The sequence below is a fragment of the Dermochelys coriacea genome, chromosome 3 (genome assembly GCF_009764565.3).
Source record: "Dermochelys coriacea isolate rDerCor1 chromosome 3, rDerCor1.pri.v4, whole genome shotgun sequence".
In the NCBI taxonomy this organism is placed as follows: Eukaryota; Metazoa; Chordata; order Testudines; family Dermochelyidae; genus Dermochelys; species Dermochelys coriacea.
In genome coordinates, this window is record NC_050070.1 from 191,058,968 (window position 1) to 191,075,982 (window position 17,015).

Here is a 17,015-nt window from a genome sequence, read left to right on the forward strand (position 1 = left end):
AAAAATTTAAGTACATCAGAAGTAGGAAGCCTGCTAAACAACCAGTGGGGCCACTGGATGATCGAGACGCTAAAGGAGACTCAAGGACAATAAGACCATTGCAGAAAAACTAAATGAATTTAGGGCTGTCAATTAATTGCAGTTAACACATGATTAATTAAAAAAAAATAACTGAGATTAACCATGATTAATCGCAATGTTAACCAACAGAATACCAATTAAACTGTATTAAATATTTTTGGATGTTTTTCTATATTTTCAAATATATTGATTTCTATTACAACACAAAATACAAAAGTGTACAAATATTTTCACTTTAAAAATGATAAACAAAGGAAATAGTATTTTTCAATTCACCTTGTACAAGTACTGTATTGCAATCTCTTTATTGTGAAAGTATAACTTACAAAGATAGATTAATTTTGTTACATAACTGCACTCAGAAACAAAACAATGTAAAACTTTAGAGCTTACAAGTCCACTCAGTCCTATTTCTTGTTCAGCCAATGGCTAAGACAAACAAGTTTGTTTACATTTACAAGAGATACTGCTGACTGATTCTTATTTACAATGTCACCTGAAAGTAAGAACAGGTGTTCACATGGCAATTTTGTAGCCCGCATTGCAAGGTATTTACATGCCAGATATGCTAAACATTCATATGACCCTTCATGCTACGGCCACCATTCCAGAAGAAATGCTTCCATGCTGATGATGCTCATTAAAAATATAATGCATCAATTAAATTTGTGACTGAACTCCTTGGAGGAGAATTGTATGTGTCCTGTTCTGTTTTACCCACTTTCTGCCATATATTTCATTTGATAGCAGTCTCGGATGATGACCCAGTACATGTTCGTTTTAAGAACACTTTCACAGCACATTTGACAAAATGCAAAGATACCAGTGTGAGATTTCTAAGGATAGATACAACACTTGACCCAAGGTTTAAGAACCTGAAGCGCCTTCCAAAATCTGAGGGATGAGGTGTTGAGCATGCTTTCATATGTCTTAAAAGAGCAACACTCCAATGTGGAAAATACAGAACCCGAACCACCAAAAAGAAAATTAACCTTCTGACTCAGATGATGAAAATGAACATGTGTCGGTCTGCTCTGCTTTCGACCGTTATTGAGCAGAACCCATCATCAGCATGGACAATATCTTCTGGAATGGTGATTGAAGCATGAAGGGACATACGAATCTTTCACGCATCTGACACGTAAATATCTTGCGATGCCAGCTACAACAGTGCCATACCAACACCTGTCCTCACTTTCAGGTTATATTGTAAACAAGATGTGAGATTACATTGTAACCAAACTTGTTTGTCTGAGTGATTGGCTGAAGTAGGACTGAGTAGACTTGTAGTTTTTAAAGTTTTACATTGTTTTATTTTTGAATGCAGTTATTTTTTGTACATAATTCTACATTTGTAAGTTCAACTTTCATTATAAAGAGATTGCACTACAGTACTTGTATTAGGCCAATTGAAAAATACTATTTCTTTTGTTTTTTACAGTGCAAATATTTGTAATAAAAAATAAAATGAGCACTGTACACTTTGTATTGTGTTGTAATTGAAATCAATATATTTGAAAATGTAGAAAATGTCAAAAATATTTCAATAAATGGTATTCTATTATTGTTTAACAGTGCGATTAATCACAATTAATCTTTTTAATCGCTTGATAGCCCTAAATGAATTGTTTGCATCTGTCATGGCTGAGGATGTGAGGGAGATTCCCACACCTGAGCCATTCTTTTTAGGTGACAAATATGAGGAATTGTCCCAGATTGAGGTGTCATTAGAGGAGGTTTTGGAATAAACTGATAAACTAAATAGTAATAAGCCACCAAGACCAGATGGTATTCACCCATGAGTTCTGAAGGAACTCAAATGTGAAATTGCAGAACTACTAACTCTAGTTTATAAGCTATCATTTAAATCAGCTTCTGTACCAAATGACTGGAAGATAGCTAATGTTACTCCAATTTTTAAAAAGGACTCAAGAGGTGATCCCAGCAATTACATGCTGCTAAACCTGATTTCAGTACCAAGCAAACTGGTTGAAACAATATAAAGAACAAAGTTGTCAGACACATAGATGAACATAATTTGTTGGGGAAGAGTCAACATGGTTTTTCTAAAGGGAAAGTATGCCTCACCAATCTACTAGAATTCTTTGAGGGGGTCAACAAGCATGTGGACAAGGGAGATCCAATGGATATAGTGTGCTTAGAATTCAGAAAGCCTTTGGCAAGGTCCCTCAACAAAGGCTCTTAAGCAAAATAAGCTGTCATGGGATAAGAAGGAAGGTTCTCTCATGGATTGTTAACTGGTTAAAAGATAGGAAACAAAGGGTAGGAATAAATGGTCAGTTTTCGGAATGGAGAGAGGTAAATAGTGGTGTCCCCCAGGGGGCTGTACTAGGACCAGTCCTGTTCAACATATTCAACCAGACCTATTCATAAATTATCTGGAAAAAGGGGTAAATAGTGAAGTGGCAAAATTTGCAGAGGACAGAAAACTACTGAACATAGTTAAGTCCTGAGCTAGAAAAGGATCTCTCAAAAGGGGGTGACTGGGCAACAAAATGGCAGATGACATTCAATGTTGATAAATGCAAAGTTATGCATATTGGCAAATATAATGCCAATTATACACATAAAATGATGGGGTCTAAATTAGCTGTCACCACTCACGAAAGAGATCTTGGAGTCATTGTGGATAGTTCTCTGAAAACATCCACTCAAACGTGCAGCGGCAGTCAAAAAAGCAAACAGAGTGTTGGGATATCATTAAGAAAGGGATAGATAAGAAGACAGAAAATATCATATTGCTTCTATATAAATCGATGGTACACCCACATCTTGAATACCGCGTTCAAATGTGGTCGCCCCATCTCAAAAAAGATATATTGGAATTGGAAAAGGTTAAGTAAAGGGCACCAAAAATGATTAGGGGTATGGAATGGCTGCCATATGAGGAGAGATTAATAAGTCTGGGACTTTTCAGCTTGGAAAGGAGACAAGTAAATGGGGATATGATCGAGATCTATAAAATCATGACAAGTGTAGAGAAAGTAAATAAGGAAGTGTTATTTACTCCTTCTCATGACACAAGAACTAGGGGTGACCAAATGAAATTAATAGGTAGCAGGTTTAAAACAAACAAAAGGAATTATTTCTTCACACAACACAGTCAACCTGTGGAACTCCTTGCCATGGGATGTTGTGAAGGCGAAGACTATAACAGAGTTCAAAAAAGAACTAGATAAGTTCATGGAGGATAGGTCCATCAATAGCTATTAGCCAGGATGGGCAGGGACGGTGTCCCTAGCCTGTTTGCCTGAAGCTGGGAGTGGACAACAGGGGATGGATCACCTCTTGATTATCAGTTCTGTTCTTTCCCTCTGGGGCATCTGGCATTGGCCACTGTCAGAAGACAGGTTTCAGAGTAGCAGCCGTGTTAGTCTGTATTCGCAAAAAGAAAAGGAGTACTTGTGGCACCTTAGAGACTAACAAATTTATTAGAGCATAAGCTTTCGTGAGCTACAGCTCATCCGATGAAGTGAGCTGTAGCTCACGAAAGCTTATGCTCTAATAAATTTGTTAGTCTCTAAGGTGCCACAAGTACTCCTTTTCTTTTTGTCAGAAGACAGGATACTGGGCTAGATGGACCTTTGGTCTGACCAGTATGACTATTCTTATGCTCCATCTAGTAAGGGATAATTTGGCCATTCTTAAGCCCTTGGCACTGCAGGATGAAAGGAAATGAACAGAGAGCTGACTTCCTTGTAGATTCTGTATGCGTGATATAAGTGCTTTTCTGATATTCCGCTAGCATTCATTTGGGTGCTGTGGCTATTGGCAGAATGAAGGAAGTCAGAATCTCAATGGAATGGATGATTAGAGCTTTCAGCACCAGTGGTAGGTCCCACTTAGGAAAGATTGGTCTGACTGTTAGTCTGGCAGTCTGATTGCTCTGAGAAATCTGGATACCTGAGGGTTTTGCCCATGAGCCCAAGGATACTATCAACAGTACACTACTTAGCGCTGATATGTAGTATTACAATGCTAGGGTGAAGGCCCTTTCCCACACCAAGTTAGCATCCATTGCTCATCACAAATCACATCAAGGGTTGACCAAGGCAGGATCCGAGATGTCTCACTCCAAGCAAGGATCATACCCCTAGAAAATAAGCTGCTTATTTAACATGAAGTAGGCTTTCCTTTTTTATATATATATGTAAAAACTTTGGTCTGAACGGCGATAGCCTCAGTGTGCTGTGTGTCATTGTGACTGGCTCCCCCCCTCCCGAGGTGCCACTTGAAACTGGGGTACCATTGAGCCTCCCTACTCACTAGCCAGCCTGGGGTCCCTTTTACACTATACTGCTGTGACAAGCTGCAAAGCCCTTTCTAGCCTGCAATTTCACCAGCATATATAGTTAGGAACATAGCCAGCTGCAGTTACGTGCCCCCTGTAGTACTCCTGACCAGCCCCTGCATTGGAAGGCTCCAGCTAAGACACCTCCCAGCTCCTCAGGCACGCACCTCCTCCGGAGTATAAACCCAAAATTATACCATCTTGCGCTGCATAGGGAATTGTGCAGCGTAAGCTCATAAAATTCTCCCCCTTCCTCAACGTGGAGAGGAATATGCTACAGCCTTTTTCCCTGAGTCATGATTCCCACACATGGATTTAGATAGAGCAAAAATAAGTTTATTAACTACAAAAGATAGATTTTAAGTGATTATAAGTGATAGCAAACAGATCTCCTAGCGAATAAACAAAAAACGCAAACTAAGCTTAATATGCTAAATAGACTGGATATGAATAGCAGATTCTCACCCTAAGTGATGATACAAGCAGGCTGCAGATTCTTAAGGGGCAAGCTGCACTTGCTTAAAGCTTGGAATCCCCAGGTGTTCCATTCACAGGCTGAAAATCCCCTTTGCCAGGGTCCAGCACTTCCTCCAGTTCAATCTTTGTTCCTCAGGTGTTTCCAGGAGTCTTCTTGGGTGGGGAGTCAGTGAAGAACCCAGATGATGTAACTCTCCTGCCTTATATAGCTTTTGCATATGGCGGGGACCCTTTGTTTCAAAGCTTGGTTTCCATGCCAGTCAGTGGAAAAATACTGACATCCCAAGATGGAGTCCAGCACCAGGTGACCAGCACCTGGTCACATGTCCCTGTAGAGACACAGAAGCCACCCCCCACTGGCTGTTTGGAGCATTAACAGGAAGGCTCACCAAGTGGGAGATAAGCTTCTCCTAAGGCCTAATATTTCTTCTTAATGGCTCATTAATCTGAATGGGCCCTTCCCAACTAGCCATATAGACAGAGCATTTTGCCTAGTGGGTGTTGCCTAGGAATAGCTACATTTGAAATAGATACATAGTCACTATTCATAATTTTGGATACAAAAATGATTCATGCATACAAATAGGATAATCATATTCAACAAACCATAACCTTTCCAATGACACCTCACATGCTTTATCTTACATAAATACATCATAATTACAATATAATATCGGTGCAGTGATACAGTCATCACTGTCAGGTCTTTCGGAAGGAAGTCTCCTTCTGAAGGTGTGACACTGTCTTTCACTGGTGGAGATACTGCTGCGCCAATCTTAGATTCCCAAACCATATTGTGGTTTAATCAGGTGTCCTCATTTGGATCTTATGATAACTTCAAAAGATGCAGCAATGGAAAACATGCATCACAATAATGCTCACAAGGAGAGATACTGTATTGACATTAAATAAGTTCCTTGCCGGCCACTGACTGGTATCCTGTCTTTGAAAAGTCTTGTAGGTTGTTGCTGGTGTGGGTTTTTGTTTCGTTGTTTTGTATGTGTGGTACTTCTTCCCCATGACAGTTACAGGGGGGATGTAATATATTATTTATCCTGAACTAGGGACCACACACCAGTGGAGGAGTACTGACACAATGTGAAAATGTCTTGTTAGTTGTTCCTGCGAGCCTGAAAAGCTGCCTGCCTGCTACCCCAGGCTAGTACCCAAGTAAGTGCTGTAGGTGAAGACTAGTACCACCTGGAGCTTTGATCAGGAAATCAGGATCATTCTGAAAATGGGAAGGATTTCTCACTTACTATTTTCTAATCCCACGAAGGTGCAGTTTCACGGGGAGTGGAATCCTCAAATTCCTGTTTTGGCCAAGGCTGCCTGAAGTGCACAAAGCTTTAATGTGGAGCCAGCCTTTTGCTTTTGTGGGACCCAGAGTCTCTGGGGTTTGCGGTACTTACCTTATAGTACCATGAGAATCCCGCGATTCACAGTGCGAGGAAAGGGAGCTGTGTAGGAGCCCAGCTTCTCTCCCCAGGGATTCTAGTACCCACTTTTGGACTTGTGGGGGGACCAGAAGCCCAGAAAGCATCTCTTCTTTATGATTCTTTGTTGTCGCAGGACTTACCCCAGTCATCTGGATAAAGTCCTCCTCGTCCTCAAAGCCTCTTCCTGTTCTGCTCTGTCTCTCCTGGTTGGGTTTTTCTGCAGTGGAGTCGCAGCTACTTGCGGGGTGGAGTTATGGGGTAGAGGCCCAAACCTGCCTGTCTGACTGAGAGCCCTGTGCCCTTGCAGAGATAGGGTCAGCTGGCTGGATGCCTGGTGCTTGCACAGCTGCTCTGCCAGGCCTGACGGGGCAGAGGAGCTCAGTGGGATGCATGCAGCGGAGGTGACAGGTGGCTATGATCACCATGCTGCCCAGATGCTGGTACTTGCATAGCTGCTGTGTCATGCCTTGAAAGGGGGCAGATGAGCTTGGCAGGGAGATGCTACAGTAAGGCTTGAAAACAAACAACTTAACCACTCAAAATAATGAATCTACAAGAAAAGGACAGGAGCGAAGCAACCCACCATTTGACTGTTGTCATGGAGAAAGAAGATCTAGCACCAAGCAGGAAAAGGGAGTGTGGCTAGCACAGGCTGTGCTGCAGTTTATGAAAACTTTGTACAGGAGAGGAATAGCCCATTCATATCAGAATTGTGGGAGACACTGGGCAGCAGAAAGAGGGACTGAAAATGGCAAGAGGGGAGAAGAGGAGGCCAGAATGGAGCAAAGGCTCAAGTCCTAGCTGACGGGTCAATATCGAGGAAAGTGGTAAAAGATTCAGTTGGATTCTTTGTATTTTTAAATTGTTGGAATGAGGTACATTTTACTGAACTGCCCAATTGTAAAGTTAATGCAAAGTGGACAAAACGAATGGGAAATAACTGAGATTTACATAGCTTAGAATGTATTTGAGAAGCGTTTCTTATTCTGCAACTATTTCACAGTTCTCAAGTTGTCTTTGGTTAGAAATCTGAAGACTGAAGCAACATATGTAAACAAATGAAAAGTCATCACAATCAGTTTAATGAAGTGCACAGAATAGCGATTGATCATATCAATAAAAATAAAACAATTAATTTTACATCAAGTGTGCTTTATTTCCTCCACAGGTATTCTGTTAAATAAAGCACCATATATATACTGCCAGGCCACAGCTAAAGAGGATTCTTTACAGAATCAAATTTCTTGTGGTTGTTTAGTATACAAGTAAACTTAATTTTGATAATAAGAACCACAGCGATCTGAGGCAATCTGCCTCTATTATAAGGTACAAAACTGGCACAGAGGACACCATATTATACACAGTAAAAATGCCATAAGTTTAAATTACATCATACAGGGCAAGGAGGCCCTGTTCTCCCATACAGCCATATTAAATGAAAGCCACTACAGTGAACTCTTAATTACATAAAACATATCCATTATCTGATTGCCCTTTAAGAAAAGTACGGTAGATGCAAAAAATGTTTTAATCTGGAGTTCTGCCTGACCAAGAATTAAGCATATAAATCTATCTTGCCATTCAAGCAGAGAGCACTGGACAAACTGAAGCACAAAACAGAAATAAGCAAAACTTATACAAACAGCATTTTTTGAAAAAAAAGAAAAAAAAAGAAAAAAAAAGAAAAAGACTTAAAAGCAGACATGCTCCATCTAATGTCAAGAAGCAGCTTGGTTTCCTTTGCCAGATATCCTTGTGACCACATGAATTGTAGACTCAATGGTCCTACACAGGATGTCTAAAATGTCATGCTGCTGCATGTGACTAAAAAGTCCTCTGGAATGGCCACAACTGATAGATAAACTATTTTCAGGGTCCTGGGATGGTAAGGCTTGACCATCGCAGCCTCTTAGATCTGCTAGGTCAGATAAAACTGCTGAAATTGACGTGGAGGGGAACTCTGAGTCATCCTCAACTGTATTGGGATCCTTGGAACTCTGCAGATCTTTAAATTCCTTGCACTCTTCAAATTTACCATTGCCTGACTGTTCTTCTGTGTGTTGTGACCTGGTAGTTAACATCATGTCTTCTGAAAAGGAAGATGGAACTTCTATTCTGTATTCTTTAACGGAACTATTTTCAGGGGAAGGAGGATCTTGCTCAGTGCCAGGATCAATGATAGAAGAGTCTCTTGTCTCATTATCTGAAGTGCTTGTTGGAGTCAATGCCTCCCTTGGTTCAGTTTTCATATCACTGATGCAGCTGTCTACAGTATGCTCCTCATCGCTGCTAACCCGTCTTCTTTTTACAGGAGTAGCTCCTTCATCATCTGTAAAACCAACATACAGTTTGCAGTGAAGTACATTTATCAGATTTGTTTTATATTTACATTTGAGTCTCGAGGTCTTTTATTTTATGTTTTTCACTTTCATATACTCTTCTGTATGTAGGCAAACAAAGCTCACTAGAGATCTCCTCAGAGGCTCATCAGATTGGAGAGATTCATTAACTGTAACTGCCAGCTTAAAATTTCACTTCCTTAGATTCTTGTGTGTTGCATTAGGGGTTAGAATCAGCAAATCTGAAGCTCCAGTGTTAAGCGGGTAACATAATATCTTTACAGCAAGGACTGTCTTTTTGTTCTGTTTGTACATGACCTAGAGTCATGGGGTCCTGGTCCATGACTAGTGCTCCTAAGCTCTGCCACAATACAAATAATAAATAATGATTATAATAATAATAATATTGTTGTTTGTTTAAACAGATTTCATTAAATAACCTCTCTTTAATATGCTCAGATTTGTACAAGATTTTCCTCTCCATACTAAGTGTAATTGTTCTGGTCCAAGGAAGTAACCCTGGTCCCACTGAGGTCAGTGGTAAAACTCTTTTTGATTTCTATACAACTAGGATTTCACCCATCTGTTTTGGATTGACAATGCATAATGTTATTATGTGTATAGCATTATTAGTTTAGATAATACTGTACAGCAAATAAAACCAGGTCCCTTACCCAAGAAGCTTACAATCTAGTTTACACATTACAACACGAAGAGATGTGTGTGAGAAGTATCACACAAAGGAAACCGATAGATGAGATTTACATACTATAGCCTCATGAGGTTATTTATTGCATCACATACATACTGTGTCAGTTCCTGTTAGTTTATCTCATTTCAGTATGCAAATTTGTCAAAATTAGGATTGTGCTTTTTTCTCTTCTTTTTATGGCACAGGAGTAGAATCAGCACTAGAAAGCTAGTCCAAGGAAGTGAGTGTTAGAATATTTTAAAAGGGGAGGTAGGCTCCATAGTTAGCAGGTTATTTTAGACATAGGGATGACATGGGAGAAAGACACAAAGTATGGGGGACGGGAGTGGTAGGGGATGAAACAAGAGAAGTAGTATGAGGAGCTTTGAAAGTGAGGACAAAGGTTTTAATTTCATGCTGCAAATGTGAACCAGTGATAGGGGTGATATAGTAAAAGCAGTGGGCAAGAAAAACGATTTTAGCAGAAGTATTTTGGATTATCCAGAGGGGTGCAAGGCAGGAGTCAGGTAAATCAGAGAGGTGGTGGTTGCTGTAGTCTTATTGGGAGATTTCCATAGTACAGAGCAGAATCTTGGTGGTAGAGACTGAGCTGGAGATATATGGAGGAAGAACTGGCAGGATACAGCAACAGTTGGATATGCAAGGTAAAGGAGAGGGAGTTGAAGATTACACCAAGGTTATAAAAGGCAAACCTTTAGTTTTTCTTTCTTTGGCTTCTTGCTCTTGTAATGAGTTCCTCTGTTGTTGACAAGCCCTGCATTTGTTTAGCAGTTCTTGCAAAGTTGGAATCAGGGCCGAATTCAGCTGCTTAGGGGTGTGCACTGAAAGCAACAAAGCAAGTGCTCGAAGGTCCTACAAACATCATAAACAAACACGATTACTAAAATACTTCAAACTTTAAATTTACATTAATCCTACACACACACTATTTGCAATTGAAATTGCTTATTAAACAAATCAACCTGAGACCTTACCAGATGTTCTGAACGCTTTTCTGCTTCCAACAGAATAGATTCCTAAACTTTGTTTACCCTACTGAAATTTCCCAAAACTTTCCCACTAGTATTAGCAATATCCTTAATGTAGACAAAGACCTACTGTGTAAGAGTTGACAATATTAAGTTGTACACAACAGAATTAACCCCCTTTGTTAGGATTTCTTAATGCTTAATTCCAATGCATTTTACACTAGTTCTCACCAACGAATAAAATACACTATGGTTGACAACCTGACCGTGGAAAACCCAGCAACAGTTTGGAAATGCTGTGTTCTGTAGAAGTGGCAATGAATAGGGAGAATAAACAAAATGTAGAATTATTTGAGTGTTTCTGTCAACCCCCAGCTATTTCATACCACTGCTGATATCTAAGCTCAAGGAGTAGAGGAGTTTGCATGTGCACTGATTTCCTGTGTGAACAGTGTGCTCTGCATGTTGAGAATGCTGAAAAGGTTGTTCCACTTTTAGTCTCCAGACCGTTCATTAAGTATGGGCTCCTAAACCCAAAAGATCCTGTTACCCGGGGTGGGGGGTGGAGAGGGTTGTTAATTGTATGATATCACAATACACATGGCTTGTCTACATTATTCTCTTATGCAAACTTTAGCAAATCCCACTTGTTAAGTCACTAATACTGGGTCTAGACCAGTGTTTAATTAAAGTATGTCACTGACCTCTTTTCGATGGTGCTGACTTTTTGTATCAATGAAGAACAAGTAAAATGAAGAAATATAAAAAGAAAAGGGAATAATCCTTTTTTTCTTGTAGAATCAATTTCACTTAGAACAATGGAAACAGAACTTTTTATTGATTACTAAATATTCAATAGATGGGTGAATCTTTTCTGAATGGAAGTTATGTAACAAGACAGGAATATTGAAAGATGAGGACGGGAAAGACCGAAGGCACAGAGTCTGAAAGTGATCCAATGCATCTATAACTAGGGTGAGAATAGGCTGTGTAGGGGAAAAGGGAACTCCCTCGCAAACTTCTAGATTTTATCTACCAGTTCAGAAAGGATAAGAACTGAAGGGGTACCTGAATCACCATGTCTATATGCCGATGGGTCGTTGAGTACATAGAGGCCACCCAACCCTGCAAATGCTTGAAGTGCAGTCTGTAGCTGTACCACATAGGTGTGCACCGCCATGTGTCCTAGAACTTTGAGGCAGTTCTGAACTGTGAGGCAGAAGGGCCAATGGAATGGAGGTGGGACGCAGTTCCGAGAAGGCCACTGACTCCTAAAATGCTGAGGTGGACAGACACCCCACTGGAGCTGATGGGCAAGCTTACAACGGGACACAACAGATCTGATTTCTGAGTCCAATGAGGAGTCCATTTCCTCCAACCATGGGGGAGATGATCTCATCAGTTTCAGGGAGTGGGGTTGAGAGTCTGGAAAAGGGGGAACCAATGAAATCATCACTGGCTTGCCTCTAGACGCAATCCTACACAGAGGAAACGTGAGCACAGAAGTGACCAGTACCAAGTGATGCTCTGGGGCTTGAGTCGGGATCGCAGGAGCATGTGGTTAACCCCAAAGTCAGTTCCTTGTGAGGCTCTTGAATCACGGGAGAAGCCGGTACCAACAAACTGAATAACTCCCTGGCTGCCTCAAATGCCTCAGGTGTCAACCGCACCAAAAGGCGTTTTTGAGCCTGCAGGACCTAGATGTGCCTTGATGCTTCGGGGACTGGTCTCAATGGATCCTTCCTGGGTTCTGAAATCAGCAATCCCTGCTGGCTCACAGACTGCTCCGGGGGACTTTTTAGGGAACTCCTATGAGTTCTTGTGAACACTTGGCACCTTCTTGTTGGAAGGTTCTGGTACTGAATCCCTAGGAGAGTTATGCAATCTCTTCTTAGGCACCTGCAATACAGAACTGGCTGATGACTTCACAAGAACAGGAGGAGCACTCCTGATAGACATGGACATGCTTGGTACCCAATCAGAGCGGGTGGGTTCTGACAGTGGATTGTGCAGAATCCATGAGCAGGCACTTGAGTCTGGCAGCCTTATCCTTTTTCGAATGATGTTTGAACAAATATGATATTTGTCTCTCACATGCAGCTCTCTCAGACACTTGAGGAAGCTGGGAGGAGTGTCACGCACTGGCAGAGACATGTTACATGAATGACAGGCCTTGAAGCTAGGAGAATGGGGCATCAGTTTGGTATCAATACCGGTACTCAACCAGGGACTGGTAACCCCAAATTAAAAAGACAGTTCTAGGTATAAGTTTACAATATTATTTACAGAATTACTATATAAGACTAAAACTAATATTATAGGTACTACATACACAGAGAGGAAAGATATGAAGAAACAAAGATTGCAGCTCCAACAACCAACGTCACTGACAGTAGGAAGGAACTGAGAGGTGTCGGGGGCAGTGTGGCCCTTTATACCTGTGTGCAGTGGTAAGAGGTATCAGTGCACATAGTGCACTGACAGGTACGGCTAAGGGAAAAATCTCTGACAAGTGTGCACAAGGCATGCACACACCTACAGTGGAATGGACATGTGGTATCACTTGAAGAAGAACTTGTTTTATTCTGAGAAAGTGGCCCAGGGAAAACAGCCCTGGAATTCTTGGAACAAGATTTGGAGAATTTACCTTTTTTGGTTGACAAAATATGCAAAGAGAAATAAAAATAGAACAGGTGCTTCCAAAGCTTCTTTAATGTTTTCCTACATTTTTCAATCTTTGGGATGATCTAATGTCTGTTTCAGAGAAATAATCAGAGGTGCTGGATGGAGGGCAGAGAGGGTAAGCTCTTTTTCCATATGGTCACAGGTGGGACTCAGGAATGACTTTTATCCGAGCTTGACTCCACTCATGGCAAGGGGTCCCTGGGGCTGGAGTGACAGCAGCCCACCCATATGATGCACAGAAAGAGAACAAGGGGAAACAGAAAGTGAAAAAGTAGGTAGCAGAGAGCTAAAAAAGACCGATAAAAGAAGAATTTTGAAGAGATCAGAATGGCATTCCAAGAGCTAGATTCCTATTTCCTTAGCAGAGCAGAGATTTCTAACAGGGAGTTGGTGAGCAGCCCCCTTATCCAGGGTTCAACCTGATGAACACCTCCAGCTGTCTCTGACCAGCTAGCAAAGGGGACCCTGCCTATGCATATAGTTTCAATCAAATGTCCACTCTCTCAGGCAAATCCTCACAATGGATACAATCTACTGAAGCTCTGCCATAGAAAGTAAATTTGTTTTTAAAAGGTTTTATTATTTTAATGGCTTTGAAAAGTCTTACCCCATTTAAGGTAGAGCTTGCTTTGGAAATTTCAACTCGCTGGCTGCTGAAATCGGATTCAAGGCTTTGATATTGATTTATTAGATTTGTAACCAGAGTATTGATTAAATTGGCACAGTTTGCTTCAGAAAACACCTGCCCCTGGACCTGTAAGAGAACACATTTATTTCAAAGCTATGAAGACTTGAATTGTGCAAAGTAATACCCTAAACTAATGTAATGCATAATAACTGCATTTCCATTAAATACGAACACTTAAAATACCACATACCTTTAGAAGAAAGTGCGTCAAGAATGTGTACACAATATTGTTGTTAAGAAAAGTTCTTTCATCCATTAGAATACATTTAATATATTCTGCAAAAACTGGATCTTCACACAGGAGCTTAATACAGTTCTTTGACATAGGAGACTAAAGAGGAAAGAAAAAAACTTTGCAATTTAATGCTGCAAAATTAGCACTGAAATTATGACACTAGTGAGAGCATGGTACATAATTATATATTAAGGGCAACTGAAAGAATAGGCACCATCTGGAATAATGCCTGCAACATTAATTATCATAACTAACTAACTAACTAACTGGGTCTGCTGATCAATTCATTCATACTGAAAATGTTTGCCTGGTATTAAATTAAAATAAACTACTACTAAGGACAAAAAGAAATTAATTTGAGTTATCATCTCAAAGGTGTTCTTTGATTCACCTCACTTTATGTGAGGATGGAAGTTTGTCAGGAGTAGTGTGTATTTACTGAGATCCATCTCCCCTGGCCTGCAAAGCAACTACTGCCCTGTCTTCTGTGAGTGTAAAGGGCCCTTTGGCAGTGGCACTGGTAGAGATCTGCTGCAAAAGGGGACAGGAGCCAGATCTCGAGAGGTCTCAGCCATGAATAATGATATAAATTTAACTTAACAGTTTTTATGTTCACAAATTATAGTAAAGAGGGGTTACTCACCAGTAATTGTTGTTCTTGAAGAGCATGGCCTCCACATATTCACATTTGTGCGATATGGTGCCTCTGGCATCGAGCTGTGGAATATTACTATCGAGCACTGTCTGTTGGAGCCACTAGTTCCTCCATCTCTCCCCCCCCGCCTCCCCAGAAGATTGGAGTAGCCCCAACTATCCTTCAGTCTGTTCCCTAATTTAGGAATTCATTACCTGAGATTCTGAAGAAGTGGTGAAAATGGGCAGAAGGTGTGAGCATGCAGAGGCTACATTCCAGAAGAACAGTTACTTGTAAGTAACCCCCCAATCTTCTTTGAGTGGCCTCTGCATAGTACTGTTCATGGGAGATTAGCAACGAGTACAACCCCTAGGAAATTCTAGGTGAACAAGGAGGGTGATAACTACCAAAACGAGCATCAGCTCTAGATGGCAGGTCAAGAGAATATGCTGGCCACCATTCCACTCTCTCATGAGACCTCTGTGAGGTCAAGAGACACATATAGAGCTAAAAGCAACAGTTTGGAAATGCTGTGAAAAAGGCCAGCAATAGCTGCTACTTTTGGGTTAATCGGATATCTTTTGATATATGCAGGTGACTGAAAATCTGACAAGTTTTAACAAGGGTGTAAAAGAGAACTGAGAAAACAAACAAGTTAGTGGTCTGTTTGAAATGGAAATGGAGATGATTTAAGACTCCAAATGGGGACTGAGGGCACTAACCATGTCACACTTCTCAAACGGACTCCTGTTTATAGAGAACTGGCCATTTGGTATGTATCTAACGAAGTCCAGGAAGTAGCTATGGATATGAGAAATTCCTCTTCTACACTGTATGGTACAGATGATAATCTGACAATAGAAGACCAGAGATCCAGAGAGCTTTGAGAAAGAAGACTCCAATTCCAATTGAAAAGAAATACATACACTACTCGGAATGAACAACACCTACTGTAATACTCACAGCACAACAATAAAGAAATCCAGATTCCTTAGTGCAGTCATGAAGGCAAAGCAGTAAGTAACCGTACTGGTCCATTGAGAAATCCTTCAATAAACTAGGGTATTACAAAGTGAGAGAGGCCCACTGTCCCAAGCATCTGAGGGAAGCTGAAATCACAAACGCTGCTATTCGAAATATGGTCCTGGAATGTTCAAAAATCTAGAAGTCAGGGTGTCAGCTCTTGACAATTCAGGATGAGGTGGAGAGTCTTAATCCAACCTAAACAGAAAGATCTAGTAATCTGGAAAGTGGTGCTAACATCAGACACAGGACACTTGAACCAAACTGCCAAGATTCTATTACAGTTATTGCAACATCTTGGCTGAGTCTCATCTGATCTGCAGACAGATCTCCTGAACCAATGGAACTAGAGGGAATATATAGTGGAATTCCTGATTCCAGCTGAGAAACAGATTTTGCCAGTGACACTGGCTTTTGTCTGACCCCGAAGTAGAGCTGGAGATAAGGAGTGTTGGGCTTGGTAATGAACAGGCCTAGTCTGGACTTCCCTTTATATAATACCTGGCAGAGACCTAAGACAGACATTGGTATTTTTGGCAGATGAGTCTCTGGTCTTGATCAATGGGAGAAAGTCTTACAGGCTAGACAAACTGTTTTCAACTCCAGAACCCTAAGGTAGAAGCTTTAATTTCCAACAGGACCATAATCTATAAAAGGGTTGAGAACAAGATGATCATCTTACTCCATCTGGAAATATCCCTGTCGATAGTAAGGGAAGCAAGAAAGGAATCTCGTGATGAGCATGTGTTATCTTTACCTTCTGCATCTCGAATGGCCCAGGTGTAAGTAGCATCAATAAGGCATATTTCCCTTTGTAATCAATCTTATGGAGGCCATACAAAGGCTTGGAGAAAAGGTATCACCAGTTATACTGATAAGCAACCTATCTGTAGACCAAAGTCTAAATACAGACATTTTTGCTTGAATGATTTGACATCTGAGACAGTAAGGACAGGATAGCAACGTTCTCAATTTTTTTAATGCTGTTTTAAAAGCAAAGTATCTTGTGGATACTTGTGATTAACTGGACTGATATAACAGAGCTGGGTTTTGTTGCATGAAAAGGTTGATATAATGCCAATGCCACCTTACAGATAGCAGTTTGCCTTGGAGCATTGCTATACTGTTTCTTTATTTTTTGGACTGAAGAAAGACTGTGCTAATTAACTGTTAATCTAACTAGAAAGAAAATAGCCCCAAAAGGCAAAATCAAAAGAGAAACTGTCAAGAAAAGCATTGAGGACACTGGGAGTGATTTGAGCTCATTGCACCTTCAGTGGTTAATAAAAGATACAGGCTGGGCCACTCCCTCTTTTATATCCCTGGCATCCTTTGCAAGGGAAGGGAAGGAGAAAGCAGCCCCAAAACATACTGCTCACTAGAAAAATTCTGCAGCTGAATGCAGAGGTGCCATATCCCCCA

At 40.8% G+C, this 17,015-nt stretch overlaps 2 protein-coding genes across 11 annotated transcripts in view; one reads left to right on the forward strand and one right to left on the reverse strand.

Moving 5' to 3' along the window:
- Positions 1–7,997, forward strand: part of LOC119854081 (activator of 90 kDa heat shock protein ATPase homolog 2-like) — a 35,100-nt gene extending 27,103 nt beyond the window's left edge. For 3 of the 4 annotated variants that reach the window (XR_006280332.1, XR_006280335.1, XR_006280334.1), the window contains 2 exons: positions 3,841–3,933; positions 6,443–7,997. The gene's annotated coding sequence lies outside the window, so the exon portion shown is untranslated. The remainder of the gene's footprint in view (positions 1–3,840; positions 3,934–6,442) is intronic. The other variant, XR_006280333.1, reaches the window with a different exon arrangement.
- Positions 7,371–17,015, reverse strand: part of USP34 (ubiquitin specific peptidase 34) — a 267,844-nt gene continuing 258,199 nt past the window's right edge. For all 7 annotated transcript variants that reach the window (XM_043511969.1, XM_043511968.1, XM_043511970.1 and 4 more), the window contains 4 exons: positions 13,892–14,032; positions 13,621–13,767; positions 10,053–10,212; positions 7,371–8,638 (listed from right to left, as the gene is read on the reverse strand). In XM_043511969.1, coding sequence (XP_043367904.1) covers positions 8,028–8,638; positions 10,053–10,212; positions 13,621–13,767; positions 13,892–14,032 — 1,059 coding nt within the window. In that variant the 3' untranslated portion in view covers positions 7,371–8,027. The remainder of the gene's footprint in view (positions 8,639–10,052; positions 10,213–13,620; positions 13,768–13,891; positions 14,033–17,015) is intronic.